At 37.4% G+C, this 22,827-nt stretch overlaps 2 protein-coding genes and 1 long non-coding RNA gene across 15 annotated transcripts; 1 reads left to right on the top strand and 2 right to left on the bottom strand.

Moving 5' to 3' along the window:
- LOC104771272 lies at positions 302–13,724 on the top strand. Of its 13 annotated transcripts, none has more exons than XR_764770.2 (13): positions 304–498; positions 613–846; positions 931–1,001; positions 1,171–1,298; positions 1,397–1,465; positions 1,567–1,644; positions 1,733–1,825; positions 1,910–1,939; positions 2,038–2,162; positions 2,437–2,517; positions 12,442–12,579; positions 12,702–12,759; positions 13,474–13,719. It is a non-coding gene; the product is annotated as an uncharacterized LOC104771272 (long non-coding RNA). The 13 variants fall into 13 exon arrangements; XR_002037114.1 differs by having other exon boundaries at positions 613–781; positions 13,474–13,718; XR_764771.2 differs by having other exon boundaries at positions 305–498; positions 613–660; positions 13,474–13,716.
- LOC109131222 lies at positions 13,935–15,287 on the bottom strand. The gene is made up of 5 exons (XM_019241914.1): positions 15,194–15,287; positions 14,656–14,740; positions 14,424–14,553; positions 14,164–14,357; positions 13,935–14,067 (listed from the first exon to the last, which is right to left on the bottom strand). The coding sequence occupies exons 1-5, from the start codon at positions 15,285–15,287 to the stop codon at positions 13,935–13,937; spliced, it is 636 nt and encodes a 211-aa protein (XP_019097459.1).
- LOC104771271 lies at positions 20,000–21,699 on the bottom strand. Its single transcript, XM_010495781.1, has 2 exons — positions 21,447–21,699; positions 20,000–21,348 (listed from the first exon to the last, which is right to left on the bottom strand). Exon 2 carries the CDS (start codon positions 21,297–21,299, stop codon positions 20,433–20,435), a length of 867 nt encoding a protein of 288 aa, XP_010494083.1. The 5' UTR covers positions 21,300–21,348; positions 21,447–21,699; the 3' UTR covers positions 20,000–20,432.

Genomic DNA, 22,827 nt, shown 5'->3' with positions numbered 1-22,827 from the left:
TGTAAGTTATTGTATTGTGCTAATTGGGTCTTAAATATTGTTTAAAGCAATCAAACAATTATAAAACAAATAAAAAATAAAAAAAAATAAAAAGCATTAAATAAAAATCAACCAATAAGAAGAGATCAAAACCTTATTTATATATATATATATATGATTTAGTACCATTAAAATGGTGGAGTGTTTTATAATTGGATATTTGTTGTAATTTTAATCTATTAGGTATACAGAGAAAATATTTGTTATAGTTGGGAGCTTTTTTGCAAATATTTAACTTGTTGTCTTTTTGCTTACAATTAGTTTAATTTTTTTTTTTTGTCTCCACCGACTAAATCTGATTGTCCGTAGAGAAAAAGAAACGTCAAATTTTTTTTTCTCTTATCATCTTCGACGATCTTGTTTTTTCAAATCTGAAAAATTTGAAGTTCTTTTTCTGATTCTTCCATGTTTAAATCAGAAATAATAGATTAAATTACTCAATAATCATGTAGAGAGAAGGTAAATTTGAAGTTCTATTTCTGATTCTTCGATGTTTAAATCAGAAATAATAGATGAATTTCTTGCTTTCTCAATCGTAGCTTTTGTAATTGGGGTTTTGTTTTCAAGCATCAGAAACTAAACAATTGGAGTTTTCCTTCACTTAGCTTCAATCAGAAGGAGGTGGGTGGATCTTTCTACACCAATCGCGTGATGGTCAGAGAGATTATCCAAGAGAATTTAGTTCTTGTATCTAGTGACTTGGTTCTTGAGGGAAATGGTTCAAAGTCTTTCAAGTTCAATCGTAATGGATCATGTGCCCCCTTTATCTTTGTTTCCCAAATGGATACCATTCTGAATCCGATAAAAGTTATGTTTTTTTCCGAGGCTGTGGATATCAATTCATCTGGTCTTTGTGTTGTTAAAATTCATCTGATCAATTTGTTTGTGTAGGATGAACTACTATTTAAAGTCCTCCTGCAATTCCTGTCTGGACCATTGCATAGGGAAGAAATCTAAGAAGGGTAAATCGGTGCCATGTTTAAATTTGAAATTCTTTTTCTGATTCTTCCATTTAGGTACTCTTAGCAACGCACTTTTTTACTGTTTGGCTCACTGCATTGTTACATATATATGTGTATTTATATATTCTTACTGTTCAGTGGTTCTTTAATTGTCTTCTGTTTACGGCAGATCCATCTTCCCCTGGATCAATGCACCATGGAGGACACAAGTTTCATGAGGTTTTCCAAATGAAACAGGGGCGTTATGATCTTCAAGCTTCAAAGATTTCTGAAATGATGAAATCAAGTAGCTTAGATGTAGTTCCTCTAAACCTTGTTAATGAATATCCACATTTCTTTTGAAGTGTCTTTCCAATGTCATGGGATTATGTTTGATGCAAAATGCTCCTACGCAGTCACTTTTGAGCGTGGTGAATGGAATTTTAGATGAAAGCATTACTGATAGGAATGGTGAAATCCCACAGGTACTACTTGAAAGCTAACAGTTCATATCATATTGTATGATTCCTTCATTTATGATTTTACTTCTTGGGAAATATTTTGACAAAAGCTCTGCAATGATCAGCGTGTGGCATTCCTCTTGAGAAAAGTCGTGCAGGAGATTGAGCGACGTATATCAACTCAAGTTGAGCATCTCAGAACGGTATGATTTTGTTTACTTGAAGAAAGTTTTAAATAGAAATGTTCAACTTTTGGTTTTGCGAGAGTAATTTCTTCTTGTCTATGTACAGCAAAACAATATTTTCAAAACTCGTTAGGAAAAATATCAGTCAAGGATCAATGTCCTTGAAGCCTTGGCATCATGAAGTGGTGTAGAACATGAGGTATCATTTGTTAATGATGATCTTGTCTGATAAAATTTTACTAATGTGTTACATCTTTTTACTGATGAGTTTACTTTTTGCCAGATTGCTACACGATAGCTTAGACAGATAAAGGTACGTTATACTGCTAGTTGCTTTGTGAACTGATTTTAGTAAAATGGTATTTTTGTGACATAAAATTAAATTTTGACATGGAGTTTTATGTATGTCAGACAGAAAAGTCAATGTGGGAAGAAAAGAAGAAACATGAAGAGGAAGATGAGGAACAAACTATTCTCTTCTTTTTATCAATTTTGTTCAATCCTGGAGATTTTATTCTGTATATTTTTTTTCCGAGGTAATTATTGTAAAGCATTCACATATCTCTTGTACTATGTTCCATCTAGGCTTTGGTCCGCTGTTTTAAATTTTTAATGAAAATAATCTAGGTTTACTTTGCAAGTTAGTTGAGTTTCTAAGCAATGACTAATAAAAGTGTTTGATAATGTATATATAGATTCATCAATTAGAAAAGGTAAGATGGTAAATAGTATATTAATTTGTTTAAGTTCTAATAATCAACCTTAACCGATACTGTTATATATATATCTAATTGTGTTTTGTTTCTTCAGGTTGAAGTTCATAAATGAAGAAAATAAATGTAATTAAGTACTGCTATCAGCACAGTGCGTCTTGAAGGTAATTTGATTAAGGTTGGTATCTATATATGCATTCACTACAATTAGTTTTAAAAAATTTCTGTGTGTTCACTGCATTGAGTTTTACAAATTTAAGTGATTAGCAAATGGTTAAATCACTTGGGTGTCAATCAAAAATTATATAAATTGTGTTTAATCGGTTATGATAATGAAAGTAAATTGAATCTGTGTTTAGAAACTAAATAAAAAAATTACAATAAGAAAAATATTGATTCATATCAGTCCTAACAATCGGTTCTGATATGCTTCCTTCATGGGTCTCGAATCAGTGGCCTTATTGATAATGAGGCACCTGAATTTTTTAAAAAACATAACAATTAAACCCAAACTATTGTTCTTTGTGTTTCCAACGAAGAAATGAATTAGCTACTAATATAAGATATGTAAAGTTTACCTTCGAAGAAGTAGATGACTCAGTGTATGTTTTGGAAAACTTCCTTGAAAACAACATTAGTTGGCTGCTTCTGAATCTTTCCCTTTTTGTTTAGTATTAGTATTCTCAAACCTTTTTTTGATGTCACCCTAGACAATGCCACATAAAGTTGGCCATGAGAGAACACAGGTTTAGGCAAGTAAAGTCCTACTTTCTCTAGAGACTGTCCCTGACTCTTATTGATGGTCATAGCAAATGCAACAGATAGTGGAAACTGTCTTCTACGCATCTTGAATGGCAGTTTAGTATCTGAAGGTGTTAGATTTATCTTAGGGATTAAAACTATCTCACCACTTCTGTCACCTGTTATTACTCTAGCTTCGACATTGTGATTAGCTAGTTGAGTTGATGTAGTAACTTTTAGTATCAATTATTATCAATCCACAATTTGCATTAACCAACACACCAAGAATACACAAAGATGATTAATCTATTCTTAATCAAGTAAAAGTTCTTATGTCACTACTTAACTAATCAAAATGATTCAAACAAAGTAAACAAAACAATGCATACTCAAGGCAATAGAACACAACTAGCAATAATACTGAAAATCAAGAATTAACAAGAGAACCTTGGGCAAGGTAATTGACTTGGGAGATAGCTAATCAATCCTAGTTGTCTAAGTAACAATCAAGAACAATCCTATGGCTAGAACACTTATGCAAATCAATTCATTTCCATGATAGAGATCCTATGCTAATCAAGTGATAATCAACAACTTCCAAAGGTAATCACAAGACAAGCATGCATTAAAAACAAGTCCAAATACCACTAAGCACCCTAACCATCAATTTCCATTGGCTAGGAATGCAAAGCTCTTGAAAAGTTTGGTTCAGGAATTTCATCAAACACTTGTGGGCATGGAAATCCTAAAGTCTAGATTCAAGTTTGATCAAAGCTATCTAGCATTATTATCACTAATCAAGATAGAAAATGCATAAATAAAGCCCTAGACATCAAAGATCAACCATCTATCTCCCTAATCTACCAAGCCCAAAGTCCTAAAAGATCTACTCACTCATGGTTATGATCACACAAAGGTAGAGGTTTGATCTTTTTCATAACTAAAGATTGTAGAATAGGAGATTTTAAAGAGAAACTGCTATTAAAACTGGAAAATCAACCAAAGATTCAACAAAACCAAGTGTAGAAAAGCTTAAGAACCCTAGGTGGCTACTTAACAAGAGATAAGAGATAAGATAAGAGATTCTAGATCACAATTAGGGTTTGAGTATTTATAGGAAAACATAAACTAAACCGGAACAAACCGGATTAAAATTAAACAATTCAGAGAAAACCGGAATAAACCGGGTTTTGGTGTCAAAATGGCACACGATCAACCACTTAAGAACAAGTCCAAATACCACTAAGCACCCTAATCATCACCCTAATACCACTAATGCATTAAGAACAAGTCCAAATACCACTAATGCATTAAGAACAAGTCCAAATACCACTAAGCACCCTAATCATCAATTTCCATTGGCTAGGAATGCAAAGCTCTTGAAAAGTTTGGTTCAGGAATTTCATCAAATACCTTGTGGGCATGGAAATCCTAAAGTCTAGATTCAAGCTTGATCAAAGCTATCTAGCATTATTATCACTAATCAAGATAGGAAATGCATAAATAAAGCCCTAGACATCAAAGATCAATCATCTATCTCCCTAATCTACCAAGTCCAAAGTCCTAAAAGATCTACTCACTCATGGTTATGATCACACAAAGGTAGAGGTTTGATCTTTTTCATAACTAAAGATTGTAGAATAGGAGATTTTAAAGAGAAACTGCTATTAAAACTGGAAAATCAACCAAAGATTCAACAAAACCAAGTGTAGAAAAGCTTAAGAACCCTAGGTGGCTACTTAACAAGAGATAAGAGATAAGATAAGAGATTCTAGATCACAATTAGGGTTTGAGTATTTATAGGAAAACATAAACTAAACCGGAACAAACCGGATTAAAATTAAACAATTCAGAGAAAACCGGAATAAACCGGGTTTTGGTGTCAAAATGGCACACGATCAACCACTTAAGAACAAGTCCAAATACCACTAAGCACCCTAATCATCACCCTAATNCGGTCGATCGCTTAAGTCTCGCTCAAGTCCAGCTTGCGTCTCGATCGACCAAATGGTCGATTGCTTGGTCGATCGTCCAAGGCTCCGAAGTCTCGCTCAAGTCCAGCTTGCGTCTCGATCGACCAAATGGTCGATTGCATTGGTCGATCGTCCAAGGCTCCAAAGTCACGCTCAAGTCCAGCTTGCGTCTCGATCGACCAAATGGTCGATTGCTTGGTCGATCGTCCAAGGCTCCGAAGTCTCGGCTCGTGTCACGATCGACCATTTGGTCGATTGCATTGGTCGATCGTTTTGTCCTGTGTCATGTCCGAGGGATCTGAATGTGGTTTGATCGACCAAATGGTGGATCGTTTGCTCGATCGACTGGAGTCCGCGAATCCGATGATGTGTTGATCGACCAAATGGTCGATTGGCTGGTCGATTGTTTGGCCTTCTTGCCTTCATTTCCATTTCCTTGCAAATCCTTGACTTATTTGGCTCCAAAGCACACTTTCCTTGCATATCTCCATTCCAACACCTGAAATACCATACTTGATGCACAATGCAGCCTAAACAACCTAAATGCTCATGAATATGCACAAAACTATGAGGAAATAAGCTTCAAAACTCATAAAAACACAAGATATCATGAGTAATCTGGAGCCTAGTTCCATTACACAGCCCACCTTTTGGATCAATATTCCTAAGCAACATAACCGGTGCACCAATTTTCAAACGTAAAGCATGGTGTGGCAAACTTGATAGCTTGATATTGTTTAAGAAATCTGGAGTGATTACCGGATTGTTCAGTGAATCTGAATCTGTAGGATCAATACTATCAGCACTTAGGTAGATCCTTTCTTCCCCTAGAAGCACATAAACAGTTAATATATTAAAGATCGTAAAGATATAAATGACACTTAATTGTTGAAAAACATTAGCTATTCAAACGTTTACTCACCTTGCAAATGTTCTAGCATAAACTGGTTAATTGGGTTGACATCATCATTGGTCGGTGCTAAAATAGCTCTCTTTTGAAAGAATNAGTATTTATAGGAAAACATAAACTAAACCGGAATAAACCGGATTAAAATTAAACAATTCAGAGAAAACCGGAACAAACTGGGTTTTGGTCTCAAAATGGCACACGATCGACCACTTGATCGACCANCCTACTGTATTTTCTGCTTCTTCAATCAACAATTCTTCTGGGATATCGGTTAGAGCCTCACCGTCATTAGGCTCATTAATCTTACCATCACCAACAGCCAATAACCAATCTGAAAATTCTTGGATTTCTTTAGCTTCATCCACACTTATATTGTATGCACATAGTCGCATGTTTTTAGTCAACTTTAGGACCTTGCAGTGATCCCAAAGATACAAAGCATTAACTGATGACATAACAATTTCTGCCCTCCCTGCTCCATTTATTACTAGAAGAACTTGTCTGAAATCACCTCCAAAAACAACCACCTTTCCACCAAATACCTTGTTATCTCTGTTCTTGATAATATCAGAAAAGCTTTTGTCTAAAGATTCAAAACAGAACTTGCTCATCATTGGAGCTTCATCCCAGATAATAAGTTATGCTTCTTTGATCAAGTTTGCTAGATCTGATTTAGGCTTGATTTTGCAAACTGAAAATTCGTTAGGATTCAAAGGGATTGCAAACCTTGAATGAGCAGTCCTACCTCCTTCTAACAACAAAGATGTGATGCCATTGGAAGCGACATTAAGAACATTTTGTCCTCTTGATCTAACAGCGGCTGCTAGTGTTTTCCACACAAATGTTTTCCCTGTTCCTCCAAAGCCATAAACAAAAAACACACCACCTAAATTATTGAATACAGCTCCAGTGATATCATCGTATATGCTTCTCTGCTCAGTCGTTAGCATTTTTATCCATTCAGCATGTTTTTCTGCCAAAAACTCACGGTTATATCTCATCTCATCAACAATTAACCGGTTGGAATTATCAATATCTTCGCGTGATGGTTGAGGGAAATGCGCAATGTCTTCGAGAGTTCCACCAATAAACAACATAATCATTTCTATTTCTTGAAGAGTGTAGTTTCTAATATGAGCTTCTGTCAGAGTTAATTCTGCAAAAATTAAAGTCGGTGTCAGTAGAGAAACCGAATAGTATTCGAAATGGTTCTAATTTTTGAGAATTAGGCGATCATATGAGTACATAATTACTTGGATTGTTGTACTGTTCTCTCTTTTTTGTTTCTATATCCTCGGATAAAAGGTGCCATGTCTGAGACCATACATGTTCCGGTCTAGCAAGAGAATCCGATAGAAGAAGCATAGCAAAACAATTCCTCATATAATCCCCAAAACAATACTGACCTGCTTCAATCAAACCATCAATGAAAACTTGATCATCATCTAAAATTCCACGTGCAAAACATGCTTCTTTGTACGATTTGTATACAACACCATTATATGTCTTGATGTCATCAAAACAGCAAGAACCTCTGACAATGTTAAGAAGCACCCTCAGATAGTATTCATCTTCCATTTTTCTAGGTACGTAGTTAATACGACCCAAAGAAAAACCTTTTGATCTCTTCTTAAATTGCTTATTCTTTCCATCCCAAATAAAATATGCTGGAATTTGAGCATATAGAAGTTCTCTAGCTCGTTTCCCATTCTTTCCAACAACATTAATCCTATTCAAAGTCAACCAAGCCATGAACTATGAATCTTGATTAAGTATATGTTCCAGAAAATCATTAATATGAGCCTTCCCATCAAAATAAGCAGGTTGCTTCCCTTCGACATGAAAAGACAGTCTCTGAACTGCTGTAGATCTATTTTGAAGTGGAAACTTGAAAATCCTCCAAATTGCATCTGAAGCAGATACATATCTAAAAAGATAGAATTACCATGAAGCCAAGTTAGATAGTGATAAAGAATAACATAGGCGGAATGAAATTTGAGTGTATAATAACTACCTGCAATCAAACCAATCTTTGATTTCATTCTTCTTTTTCTCAGTGGTATTTGGTGATTCGCCAGGAGTTACAGTTTCATTTGTTTTAGACTGATCTACAGGCTCAACAATGACAGTAACACGATCTGGACCTTTGTTGATATACTTAAATAAGTATTTAATAGAACCATTCTGATTACACCATTCCACAATGATATAAGCTTGATAACGAAGAGAGAGCTTCTTATTATAAGGCACAACATACCTATTGTCACATTTAATACCACCTTTCTCAATGTAGTCTTCTCTGATTGATAACTCTCTAATTTACATGTTTTTAGCATCTTTTTTTGTCCATATTTTGCATTGTTCATATCTCTAACTTAGCATTTTTAGGTCATTAACTGTAGGAATTCACTTTTAGACCATTTAGGGTGTTGCATTTTTGTATTTGCATGTTTTGGATGAAAACAGGTGCTAAAGTGCCTAAAATGGGGAAAAACAAGGACAAACCCGAGCATGTACCGGAAGGAGCCATCGAGCTGGAAGGACAAGTCTGAACCCCAACACGATCGACGAGGATCCAAGAGCAAGAAGAACACCCGAAGAACTACCCGAGGTGTAACCCGACCTCATCCTCGTGTACCCCATCGAGTAGACCATCGGGCAGGTCTGGGAAGCTAGGTCAAAGGGGTTTCCATATATAAACCCCTCCTCTCCTTCCTCTCAAACGAGCACGCCGCAGACCCTCAAACTAGAGAGCGAGAGCTTTTGTGGGAGAACTGAGCGACTCAAACACTTTTCCCTTTTGTTTTAGATTTTATTTCATAACTTTTTATCATTTCTTTAGATTTCTATCTTGTATTCTTTCTTCTCTACTCTACCGTTTATTATAATGCAATTTTCGTTCATATTTGTTGTTTTGTTTGTTGTTATTATGTCCGAGTAGTGTAGTAAAGTTTCTAGGGATGGGATAGATGATTTAGTGTTCTTGATCGGTTAGGATGCCTTAGTTTTATTGTATATGTTTAATAGATTTCCTTCTAGATTGGTGTTCTTAATGCTGTCAACAGACAGAGAGGTTGAGATTAGATCTAGGGCGTTTTACCACCGAGAGGTGTAGATGAGATGCTTGAATCAACCAATGCTAGAGGTTTACTCACTTAGCCTAAGAGATTAGATGAGTAAGGGGTTTACTGACAATAATGAATCGGATCTTAATGCCTGCTTGGTCATGTTTCTCCAACGAGAGTTGGGTAGGGAAGTGATTCAAGGTTGATTGTTTCTAGTGCGAGACTGTGTTAACAAGATTTTAGAGATTCATTGTCTAGGAAATATTTGCTTGAGGCATGTAAGGCATCTGTACTGGTCAAGAATACTTAGGATTCGATTACCCCATCCTTAGAAGCTTTCGTGTTTTAATTGTTTGCATTTTCTTTCATCACTTGATCCCTTACCCGATCAGGTACACGATAACCTGCATCGAGTAATACCTCGAGTTGTTCATATCTCATTTGCATACTCGATCACCCCACCCGATCCTGTACTCGAATGCTTGCATCGAGTGCTTAGGTCGTGTGGTTTCTTGTTTATATTATCTTCTTTTATTTATTTAGGACTTTTAGATCAAAACCCTTAATTGCTTGGCTTGACTTGCACTGTTCTGATCATAATCTTCCTGCTAGTGATAAACAACCATTTGGATTGATAACCCTTTGTACTACAACTGCATAGGGAATTGATATCCTGGGTGAAAACTTGTTTATCAGTGATCCTCCTTCTATAAACAGGATAACCATCACCACCAACCTTTGTAATAGCTTGATGTTTTTTTGGGTAGTTCTTTGAACATGTTCCATCAACCATACACGGAGAATTCCTGTTAGCTGAACCACATGGACCATGAATCATTGAATTTTTAAAAACTTCATAGAGCTCTGGCTCTTTCTCCTTATCTGGAATTTATGCAGAAATGATCTTATCAATGTCGTCAGCCGTTGGTAGCTTACTTTGAGGAGCCATGAATAAGAGAATGTGAGCATGTGGTAATCCTCTCTTTTATATTCGACAGTATACATAGCTGAAATAATAGCAACAAAGTGTAATGAGGATATGATTAAATTTTGGAGACAGTAATAAAACCTCGAGTACATCAAAGAAAAAACTTACACGCAGCTGTCTTTCCTAGAATATTCCTTTTTGTCAAATCTTCCATTAAAGAATCCAACTTGATTTTGAATATCCTTGCAACAATATCCGGTCTATCATCAGCAGATAGACCTCTTGATTGTCAATATCTTGTTATCTCTGGCCACTTAGGATTGCATATGAAGGTGATGAATAGGTCAGGAAATCCGTAATGTTTACAGATTGTCATTTCATCATAGTAGCTTTGAACCATATACCGAGGTCCACCGGTGAAAGAAGAAGGTATATTAATTTGATTACCTTCTTCACCCATAGTAGTTGTTCCAGCTGCGGCTGCCTCTTTAATGGAGCTGTAGTTCTCGCATCTTAGTTTGGACAGATTAAACTTGATGTAAGATAGTCTGTTTGATTCGATAGTTGTGTAAGAATCACAAAGAAACTGCTGGAACAACCTCTTAGAATGCAACAAAGTATGAGACTCGTTTTCCCTCTCTTGAATCCTGAATGCAAACCACTGTCTCATGCTAATACATTTCTTCTTCTTCTTGTTGGCTTTCTCAAAACACTTCTCAATCCCAGGCCTGAAACCATCCTCACCATAGCATAGAATGAGAGGATATTGTAGAGCCAAATAGGAGATATGAATTTGGCTAATCCTCTATAAGTGACCAGTACTCTTCTCTTGAATGACTATATCACGGTCAGGCATTTGTTTTTTAAAATTCCCAGGTATTAAAGCTGCTACCTCTGATGTTGTAGGCATAATGTATATCCTCCCATCTACACCTTTTCGATCAGAGACAATACGCATGTGAAATGGCTCATCATTAGTTGATTGAAACTTCTCTCTAGCAGACCTGAAAATTTTGACATAAGGGTTTACATCATTGAGCATTTTCATTAGGGCTTCGATAACTTCTTTATTCAGTTTTTGCTTCTCTGCGGTTGCCTTTGAATTTTTTCCCTTGCTTCAGAAATAAGCAAGACATGAATTAAGAAACATAAGTATAGTGAAGTTACTAAAATATATAAAAGATATGTAGGTAGAAAGATTACTTGATGACAATAGCTCTGTTATCTACTTCGTTTTCAGTATCAACTATATAAAGTTGTGAATACTTAGCATAGTCACCCTCATCCGGTTTTAAACTGCCAATCAAATGATAGTTTCCTCCTTGCAATCGAAACATGTTAGGCCCTTTCCCTTTTGGCATAGATTGTTCCACCTTTCCACCAAGAGAAGTCATGGCAAAAATCATATTAAAAATCCTAATATTTTCTCTGTAGTTTTTGCTCATTGCGTCATTCCCTTTGAGCAATTTCTTGATAAGCTCTGGAGATTCTTTTAGAAAGGGTAATTTCACACTTCCTTGACCACAACATAGTGTAAATGTTGGGTATTTTTGGTTCCTACTTTTGTTTATACGCTCATCATACCACATGAAGGCACCACAATACTTACACATGTATGTAGCATCACCGTGGTCAAGATAATCTGGGAAAAAAAAAACAGTTCCTGACCACGTAAATATATAACTCGATACAAAAACATTATTCGAACATATAAGAAATGATTGATACCTGATTTCTTAGAAATTGGTGTTGAACAATTTAAATTTTTTTGCAAACGTGGTCGACCTCTTCTCTTTGGTTGAGGGATGTTCTGATCAGCTGATTCATTTTCTCTTATTTTCTGCAACATTTGATCCACTTTAGCCATGAATTTTATATGTTCTTCACTTCTGGCGATCTGATGTGATACATCAGTGAGTTGTTCTGTACCATTCTGGATTTCTATATTATCATTGCTTGGAATTTCAGTTTCTTCATCAGGGTACTGGTCAGTTTCATCGTCAGTTGTACTAATATAGTAGGCATGTTCCTCTGCAGTTTTACTGTCAGTACAACTATCATCGTTGAACTGGTCCATGCTTTCATCATCCGTACTACTCTCTACTAATGGTTCGTAGTTCATAGAACATGAAGTTTGACCTATTTGTCACCGTGAACAGTTAAAATATTGTGTCTTATAATTTTGTTATAGAAAACATCATAACTATATATAGGTAAAACCAAAAAGGTATGTATATATAGATTACCTTGCATAAAAGTAGTGGGTAATGCATTTTCAAATTCTTCTTGCAAATTTCTAATAGGAAACATATCGACTGTCGTGCCATGTTTTGATTGTTTATGGTTCCTTATGAATGATGTAGAAGCAGCACATTGGTTCACTTTATAACAAATATCAATTGAGTCAGTTTATATGTATGAGTAGTAGCTGTTTAAAAGGGATTTGAGGTAAGAAATTAACCTTTTTGTTTATTGTGGATATCAGCAGAAGGAAGTGTTTTTGTTGAAGCAACCCGGCACTGTAGATTGGTGATGTTCGTGAGAACATCTATTGAAAATTTTTGAGTCAAACCGGAGCTGTTATTTTCAATTGAAGGCATGCCCGAGTAAAAACTTGAACCTGGTAATGACACTAGTTATGTTATTTTAGTATCTTACTGTCGCAATGAAGATAAATTCATACCAAAGATTTTCAAAAGTATGTGTGTTGTAAATCACCCAGAGCATGTGGTGTTTTTTTGGCAGGAATGGACTGTCGAAGAGATGTTGGTGTCCTAAAATGACTAGTAGAAGAATTACCAAGGTTGGTAATATCGTTTAAAACCCTGCTAAAAGTTGTAATTAGAAGAACAAAACCATTACTATTAGATGCATTTGATCGAGTAATCTGACTATTAGGAGTAGAACTTTGAATCAAACGGGTTTTTTTGGATGGATTAGAATTAGAATCAAAATCCGACAGAGAAGGGTCCTGTTTTTTTTCATGGTTGGGTTTATTTTTTGAAGATGAATTAGGTCGAATATGATAAGCTGTGGATGATGTGAGGGTGTTTATTTCAGTGCTTAAACAGGTTGGTTGGATTTTTTCCAGTATATGTCTACTAAAAAGAGTAATGATTGCGTAGTTAGAATCAAATATTTGATTGAGTAGTAAATATAGATAGTTGGTTTCAATTACAACTAAAAAGGAGACAGTTATGGGATACTAATATTTTTGCTGATTTGATGTTTTTAGGGATTCAGCATTTTTCTGCTGATTGAGTGTTGTCATTATAGAAAGTTGGTTTAAATACTTTCTGGATTATAAATTGATAATATATCTTGCAAAACCAAGATTTGGATAAACCATATACTAATGTTTTGCCTGGCATGGAGTACTATAGTTATAAACCTCATGAATATATGTAAGCCTTGTAGTTGACTATATATACATGGTTTATTATTTTCATAGAACATATTTTAAATGCGTTCTATTTTATATACATGTCTTATACGAAAACTTTTTTCTTTCTCTCAGGATATTTTCCCAGATGGTGAGGATGGAGTAGTAGAGTCGGTAGTATGCGGGCTACATTCTAACATGAGAGGTCCCTGTAAACAAACAATAGCTAGTTATATAAAGAAAATTACTTCTGGTCCCCTGTTTCTGATGCTAGCTGAATGTGTAGATCATTTACCTGGTCACCAGAACAGTAGATGTTGCATTTAGTGTCTTAGAAGAATTTTTCAACAGTTGTTCGTCGAGTAGGCCATCTTTCAAGAGGAATTTGGAGACCTTATAGTTGTCTTTACCATCAAATATGTTAGCTTTCTCAACATTTACCAGAAAGAGATAAGTCTTTCCAATAAGACATTTCACTGGATCAAGCAAATTTTCAGGATCTATAATCTACAGGACAATTAAAATGAAATGGTAGTTAGTGAACACAGTATGCAACATCGTCATTACTTAAAATTAATGGGAATATTATCTTATGATTAGCTAACCTCATCAACTGAGCCACCAAGAACTGATGGGGCAGACTGCCTAATAATCTCAGAGCAAATAGAATCAAACAATAGTAATTTTGTCTCACCAGTAGCGTCCATGACATTAGCATAGAGCATGAACCTTAAAAATGTATATAAAGTAATAAATATAAATGGGATTTGATTGTAAAGTAATAAATATAGATTCAAAATAGTTTGAATGTAAAATTTTCATTACCGTGGTACAACATTAGTGACGACAGTATTGCATTTATAACACCAAAACCTTGGTTTTGAACCATTGTTATTCAACCCATTATCCCCATCGTTTACTTTCTCGACTTTCTTATTGCAAGAACGACACTTAATATAGTACCAAGCCCAGTCTGTGTCAATGGCGTAGACCGTGCAATGAATCCTTGCCTTTCCAATCTATAGATAGATGTATTTATTGATTAGTTAGAATAAATCCAGAAAGTTAACATAAGCTTTACATACCTCAACATAATTCTTCAACTCTTCAATTGTTCTCCTAGGAAAATCTTCTGCATTTTCAGCTTGAACAGCAACCATCCCCCACCTTGGTTGTCTCTGGCGGCATATGAGAGAGACGCCATCATCAGGGAGCCTGTTAAAATACGATTATATACATACTTATGATTCAATTCAAACTCACTAATTATGCTAAGACAAATAATAGAACTTTTTTTATTATGATAGATAATCTTACGCTTGTCTGAAAACATCAACTTCATCGAATAGTGGGTTCACATGGACTTGAGATGCATCAAACGAATTAGTCAAAAAGTTGACACCTGAATAAGTATGTTCATAAGTATATGGAATAATGGATCTGTTAAATGATAAACAAATCGTAATAATTAAATGTTTTTACCCTTGTAGGATTTGATCTTCACAAATCTGAGGACACAGGTGATGATACTTCCATCAGAGTCTTGACAGGATGTAAAAACATGCTCGGCCAAGGAACCCCACAAGATACATGACATTCTTTCATCTCTGATGCAAATGAGTAAGTTGGATTAGTGATTGCAAATGTTATCCGACATAATAATCATATAGAGATATTAGCATATAAGCATTATGTTTCGTCCCGGAGCTCAATATTGAGTTTTTTGGTAGGCTTATTATTGGCTTCGAGGTCCTCCAATTCACCCAAACTCACAATTTGACCAATAACCTCTGCATAATGAATAATATAAATATATATTGAGTGTATATTAAAAACATTGTAAGTACATACTTACCAACAAATATGTGCGGATTAGCTTGACCACTGTGGATGTGTTTGAACTTAGTTAAGGTAAGGAAGCTAGCATCAGAAACAGGGTCACTGTCCATGACCATAATTCCATTGGTAAATGACATCTTGTACATATGCGTGGTTGGTCTGAATTGACCACTTGCATAGCTAAGAGCAAATGTCTCAATGAAAACCTAGTTACCAATAGGAAACCTATTCGCATATTTGTTTACCAAGTTCTTCTTCACTGATGCATGAATCTTTTTACTCTGAAAGAATGAAAGAGATAAGATGCATTAGTAATAGACAATAATTGTATCTCGTAAACGTAAAAATTTATTTTTACCTTCGAATCTGACAAAACCAACTCAAGTGTTTCACCAGCGTTTTTGGTATGTAGACGCCATGAATGGATGACCTCACTTGAACCCTCCATGAGGTTTTGTAGGGACGAACATCTTTCAAGAAAGCAAAAGTAGCAGCCATAATGTGAGTGATGTATAGATGTGATTGATTGTGTATAATCTTTGTTTTAGGTGATTATTATTTATAGGGAACCCGATTAGGTTGTTCTACACAATTGTTATGATATCAAAAAGATCTGATGAAGCGAATAATTAGAGAGATAATTATGTATTCTGTCTTTTATGGTATCATCATATCCCATAATTTAATTCTGTTTCCGTTGATTGATTTAGGAGATGCGTAATTGGTGGGAGAGAATATTTGGAAATCAAGGAGTTTAAACACAAATCTTGTAACGCCTGTGTCCCGCTATCCTAAAGGGGGGCAATTTGTTTTAAGGAAAATGATCGTTAGCTGAGCTTAAGTAGCTAAGCTACTAGCTCAACCAGCTGGAATATGAGCTTAACGAGCTCCGCGAGCTCGATGAACAAGTTAGGTCAGCTACGGACAGCTGTGGCCAGCTCCCAGACAGCTAAAGTCAGCTCGATCGAGCTCGGCCAGCTGGACGGTAGTGGACAGTAAACGAGTCAGCTGGGAGCTCCGAGCTCGGGTATGGACGAACCGTCCTGACCGAACAGGCACGACCGAACAGGCGTCATGACCGAACAGGCATGACCGAACCGAAATGGACGATCGGTCATGGCCGAACAGGCACGGCCGAACGTACACGATCGAAGGGTCTCGTCGGATAGGTACCTTTTGGGACCTAGACTTCGGCCAGAACCCTATAAATAGAGGGCGTTGCCTTCATTCCAGGACACCATCATCGTCCATCCATCGTCCATCAAGTCTGAGGTAGAAAAGGGGGTGCGGCTCGGCAAGTACTACGGTACATCGTCTGAACTGATGCGCACGCTACCTCTCAATCGACAGTACGATGAGATGAGCGACGGGTTGACTATTGGGTCGAGCCGATCGAAGAATAAGCGGCTGTTCGGACATGGAGTCGGACTGATCGCATGACGAGTGATGGTTCGACCGTAGCATCAGATCGATCGAAAGGGGCATCGACAATCCGCGTCCAATGGACGGATCGATTGAGGATTGACCGGTGATTCGATCGCTAGTCGGATTGGGTGATCAAAGGATCGACGATACGAGCCGTAGATTGGATTGATCGGTCGGGTGGTCGGCAAGTCCGTCAGAAGTATCGACCGGGTCGAAGGTCGATCGGCGATTCGATTATGGGGTTGGATCGTTCGATCGGACCTGGCTCTGATACCAAGACCGACGAGTCGACTGAGGTATCATGGTATGACCGATAGGTCAACGGACGGTATGTCCGGTACCAAGCTTCGGACACGAGTGGTACGGAAAGCCGACAGTGCAACCGATCATCGTGAACCGAAGGGACTATAAGTCTCCATCCCTAATTTTTGCAAAGCCTGTGGGGTTGGTTGGTTGTATGGCTAAGCACCAAGGGATGGTCAAGGTTAATATGTTATTCCGCTGCGTATAAAGGTCCATAAAGCAAGGCCACAAGCCAAAGCTAATTGGACGAGTTAAAGGATATTCGGCCGGGAATAGGGCCAAATGGAAGCCGTGACCGCGGACGCTGGGACGTCCGGGTCGGGGTCTTTCAAGTTGGAATCAGAGCATGCGCGATCCTGTGAGGACGTATGCGATTGTGCTATTTGTTCGGACGAAATGGAAATCGCTGATAAGACCGAAAGCATGCTTGGGAACGGGAATGTGTTTGCCACAATGCACCCGTGAATCGAGCGATGGTTCAAAACGTTGAACACATAGCATATCGACCAGCAGGTCGGGAAATATCGACCAAAAGGTCGGAAATTAGGACCGCGTCCGGGAAAGACCACGGTCAAAAAACATCGGCCAGAAGGTCGGGAAACATCGGCCAGAAGGTCTGGAAACATCAGCCAGAAGGTCGGAAAACATCGGCCAGAAGGTCGGGAAACATCGGCCAGAAGGTCGGGAAACATCGGCTAGAAGGTCGGGAAACATCGGCCAAAAGGTTGGGAAACATCGGCCAGAAGGTCGGGAATTACGACTGCGTCCCGGAAGGACCACGGTTAGGAAACAGCGACCAAAAGGTCGGGAAACATCGACCAGAAGGTCGGGAAGTTCTACACCCACCGAATTCGAGGACGAATTCATTTTAAGGGGGGTAGACTTGTAACGCCCGCGTCCCGTGATCCTAAAGGGGGGCAATTTGTTTTAAGGAAAATGATCGTTACCTGAGCTTAAGTAGCTAAGCTACTAGCTCAACCAGCTGGAATATGAGCTTAACGAGCTCCGCGAGCTCGATGAACAAGTTAGGTCAGCTGCGGACAGCTGCGGCCAGCTCCCGGACAGCAAGAGTCAGCTCGACCGAGCTCGGCCAGCTGGACGGTAGTGGACAGTGAACGAGTCAGCTGGGAGCTTGGAGCTTGGTTATGGGACGCAGTGACGAACGGGTATGGACGAACAGTCGTGACTGAACAGGTACGACCGAATAGGCGTCATGACCGAACAGGCATGACCGAACCGAAACGGACGATCGGTCATGGCCAAACAGGCACGGCCGGACAGACACGGCCGAACATACACGATCGAAGGGTCTCGTCAGACAGGTACCTTTTGGGACCTAGACTTCGGCCAGAACCCTATAAATAGAGGGCGCTGCCTTCATTCCAGGACACCATCATCGTACATCCATCGTCCATCAAGTCCGAGGTATAAAAGGGGGTGCGGCTCGGTAAGTACTACGGTACATCGTCCGAACTGATGCGCACGCTACCTCTCTATCGACAGCACGATGAGACGAGCGACAGGTCGACTATTGGGTCGAGCCGATCGAAGAATAAGCGGCTGTTCGGACATGGAGTCGGACTGATCGCAGGACGAGCGACGGTTCGATCGTAGCATCGGATCGATCGAAAGGGGCATCGACGATCCGCGTCCAATGGATGGATCGATCGAGGATTGACCGGTGATTCAATCGCTAGTCGAATCGGGTGATCAAAGGATCAACGATGCGAGCCGTGGGTTGGATTGATCGGTCGGGTGGTCGGCAAGTCCGTCGGAAGTATCGACCGGGTCGAAGGTGATCGGCGATTCGATTATGGGGTCGGATCGTTCGATCGGACCTAGCTCTGATACCAAGACTGACGAGTCGACCGAGGTATCATGGTATGACCGATAGGTCAACGGACGGTATGTCCTGTACCAAGCTTCAGACACGAGTGGTACGGAAAGCCGACAGTGCAACCGATCATCGTTAACCGAAGGGACTATAAGTTCCCATTCCTAATCTGTGCAAAGCCTGTGGGGTTGGTTAGTTGTATGGCTAAGCACCAAGAGATGGTCATGGTTAATATGTTGTTCCGCTGCGTATAAAGGTCCATAAAGCAAGGCCGCGAGTCAAATCTAAGTGGACGAGTTAAAGGATATTCGGCCGGGAATAGGGCCGAATGGAAGCCGTGACTGTGGACGCTGGGACATCCGGGTCGGAGTCTTTCAAATCTCACATAAGATCATTGTGGAAGGCAAGAAAAATCTGTCTATTTTCTATTTAATTTTTGAAGACAAACAATTGGGAGAGGGAAATAATTCAGGGTTTTGTAAAAGAATGGGCTTAGACTAGATAATTTAAATTGTAATCGTCGAATCCAAATTTACATTTTTACTAATAAAGATAGTGGCAGGGTTGTAAATATGGTGGAACTTGAGGAATTTTTTTATAAATATTTATGAAAATGTATATAATAATAAAGATTGAAATGAAAGTTGTTCCTCCTCTCTAAAGCCCGTATAGTTTGACTAAGGGGAAAGTGAACTGGGCCGGGAAAAAATATTTGGTGTTTGGATGAAGGCCACGTGGGGTGCTTTCATCATTAAATACAAAACCGAAACAAAAAAAAAAACAAAACATGTGATGATGTCATAAAAGAATGTTTGCAGTAACAGAAAGAAGAGAGACGCATCTTACTTACTTTGAAGTTTGAACACTTGAAGTCTCTTCTCATGTGTACTTCTCCGACCAAAATAAGACAAAAGTATCAAACGGCAAGTAGTTGAGGAGATTCTCAGTTAAACAGCGTGAGGTTCGATTTTTTTCACATACTGTACTGTATACTATCTAAAGCTGTCTACTCTCTACAGAAAGTTTCCGTGACTTGACAATTCAAATTTTTTCGAAAGTTGTTATTAATAGAATCTCTCAGACAAAGACAAATTTTATGCTTTTTACAGTCATATTGCTACTATTCATATATTAAAAAGCTTTAAAGAGCGCTTTGCTTTAGACAAATCTTATGATCAATCAAATAATTCATGTTTAAAACTACACGAGAACATTTGTGTACTAACAAAGCAGACCAAAGTATGTCGATGAATCAGAATGTGAAAGGTAAGAAACATCTTTGAAACACAATTTAGGAATCTTGGTGTACAAATCCGGCGATCTCTATATGCCTCTTTATAAACAAATTTTATGAGCAATCTGTTATCATAAAGAAGATACGCAAAAGTTTGCTAAACATCCAAATGTTCACCAGCTACAAGATCAGAGAGCATATTAGAATTCGCACTATCCACCTGAAGAACGAAACAAGAAACTAGGACATAAGTAACATGTGTATACACAGATCGCATTCGTCAAGACTCAACTGGTTCCAGCATTGTGTAAGGAGATATATATATATATTGCAGAAACCAATTATGAATCAACTCATTAATCATGCTATAAAGAAAAAAAATTGTCGATAAGGAATCAACAAACTCTTTTAAGGTTTTTTTGTTAGCACCCAGAAACTCTCTCTTTTTGTTTGTTTGTTCTACTCGTTCTTCCAAGCATACAGAATCAACGAAAAACCAAAACTTTGAGACTTGGAGTTTGTTGTTGTCATGTCCTGTGAGAAAGACAAGCTCTTCTCGGTAGATTGAGTAGTCCTCAACATGAACACGGCGTTCCCCGCTGAAGGCAACCCAAAGAGCCAACTATGAACATCCCATAGAACTTCCACAGCCATTCTATTAACAACAATCGTATCGTTGCCACGAAACTTCCACTTAAGCCGCTTCACCTGCAACAAGGTCTTTCCATCCACACGAACAACAAGACAAGGATCAGTGACACTCGTGTCACACTCAATCACAAGATCATGAATCTTCCCATCCGCACAAAGCTGAGCTTTCGTCGCAAACACTCTCTTACCAAAAACATGCTCTTTCTTAGCAATGAACACAGCGCCTAAAGATGAAGGCGAAGCATTAGTCTTCTTCAAAGCTTCCTTCTTCATATCACCAAGAAGCAAAACCATTTCCTTGTCAACAACAACACAAACATAGAACCCTCCCAAAGCTTCAGGACCTGATCCGAATTTCGCAGACGCGAGATCCCAAAAGACATCGATGTTACACGAATACGCCTCTAAACTCTTGGACCCTTTTCGTTTAGTGAACAGAGACGGCTTAATCTCGACTTTACAAAGACTCTGGTTACAAGAATCATCAACACCAACGGTTACACTTTGACCCATCAGATTCTTAGTCCATGTCACAGTGATCAAACAGTTTCTTCCACGGATACGACACTGGTAGATACAAGTAACCAGATTCTGAGCATTTTTACCGGAGTTTGAAGACGATGAATCCGCAACTTGAACACCATTTTCACCAAAGCAAGAAGGAAAATCCTTCATCTTGTTTTTCTCTCTTTGAGGAATTTCAACATACACTTGGTGTGCGAATCTGAGAAATCGTAAAAGAGACGGGATTTGACTAAGACGATGACTGATACTGGAAGAGAAGAAGAAACCCAGAAAGAAAAAGTGATTTTATTTTGTTACCTGAATTTTACTTTAAAGAAGAAGAAACTGCAATCGGAATCTATATGGATTTAGTTTGAGAGTGTCGTCGATTTGGATCCAAAGTCTTGTCTCCAAGAAAAAGCAATGTGAGAGATTTTTGAGAGAGAAGAAAGAAGCAAATCGGAAAAATTGAAAGGGGGAGAATTGTGTGTCTTAAGTCTGATTAGAATTCTGAAAACGAAGACAGAAAGAGACAAAAAGGAGACTCCTTTCACTCTCAGAAGAATTATTACCAAAATTTAAAACCAGACCAAAAAAAAAAAAAAAAAAACTAACCACAATTGAGTCGGCATAAATTGACATCCCACAACGTTTTGCCCAAAAAAAAAAAAAAAAAAACAGAGTTTTATGAAAAATGATTTTGTGAAGCCAATATATGGGTTCACATATTTTTTTTTTAACTTGTATGTGTGTTTGACATTCGATAATAATTTTGTATACATTTAAGCTGTATCTCTTCTTTTTTTTGGTTGGATTTAATTAGACACTTTATTTTCAGGATCTATTAAATTTGAAGTAATTTAGTGAATATATGGGATATTCAATGTTCTAGAATGAAATATCAAAATAATATTTTAAATTATAAAAAGTCAAAATTGTAAAATTCCAGAAAGAGAGAATGTACGACCAAGTCAAATAAGAAAATAAACGGTTTATATGCTTATAAAGTTGTATATCTATATATACATTTTTCAAGTATATTTAGCAAATAAATTATATAGTTGCCACCTATTTACAAGACTGTCATTGATATTAATTATTAATTTATTTTTCATTTAATTAATTAATATTAAGTTTCTATTTTTAAAAACAAGATTTCCTATCCTAAATAAATTTCCAAAAAAATTGGAACCACTCCCTTTAACATTAAGTATTAATTTTATAATTGATTTAATTAATATTAAGTTTCCAATTTTACAAAACAATATTTTCTCACACAAATTTCATAAACAATCGGTCTAACCAAGAAACGAATTGATTTTGGAGGAGGATCCGTGGCCGAGATTTTTGATCTCAACGCATTGATTTCCCCCTAAAATAAATGTTCAAAATCAAATATAAAATATATCATTCAAAAAACAAACGGTATGATTTTAAAAGGTAACAAACATATTTACCATTCAATTTGATATCTTATTCAAAGAATAATAATAAAATATAAAAGATATTGCTTGCTCACAGATTTATTTTTATTTTGTATTACGTATTAAAATAATTTTTACTTCACGGGTTTCATATGATGAGTTTCTATGGATTAAAAAACTTTAAATATGTTGTCTGACCCACCTAGCATGGCGGGTTTGGAATATAGAACCAACACTAAAGCTATTAGTTTATCTCATATACATTATAGATTTGT

Source organism: Camelina sativa, chromosome 20, assembly GCF_000633955.1.
Source record: "Camelina sativa cultivar DH55 chromosome 20, Cs, whole genome shotgun sequence".
Taxonomy (NCBI): Eukaryota; Viridiplantae; Streptophyta; class Magnoliopsida; order Brassicales; family Brassicaceae; genus Camelina; species Camelina sativa.
The sequence above is the reverse complement of the archived record's forward strand: the minus strand, read 5'-3'. Positions and strand labels throughout refer to the sequence as shown.

Coding starts and splice junctions, on each gene's coding strand:
- LOC104771271 (XM_010495781.1), bottom strand. CDS start 21,299: ATGAAGGATTTTCCTTCTTGCTTTGGTGAAAATGGTGTTCAAGTTGCG.
- LOC109131222 (XM_019241914.1), bottom strand. CDS start 15,287: ATGGACAGTGACCCTGTTTCTGATGCTAGCTTCCTTACCTTAACTAAG. Junction 14,554..14,655: donor GTTGATGTTTTCAGACAAGC/GTAAGATTATCT, acceptor GTATTTTAACAG/GCTCCCTGATGATGGCGTCT. Junction 14,068..14,163: donor GTCACTAATGTTGTACCACG/GTAATGAAAATT, acceptor TACATTTTTAAG/GTTCATGCTCTATGCTAATG.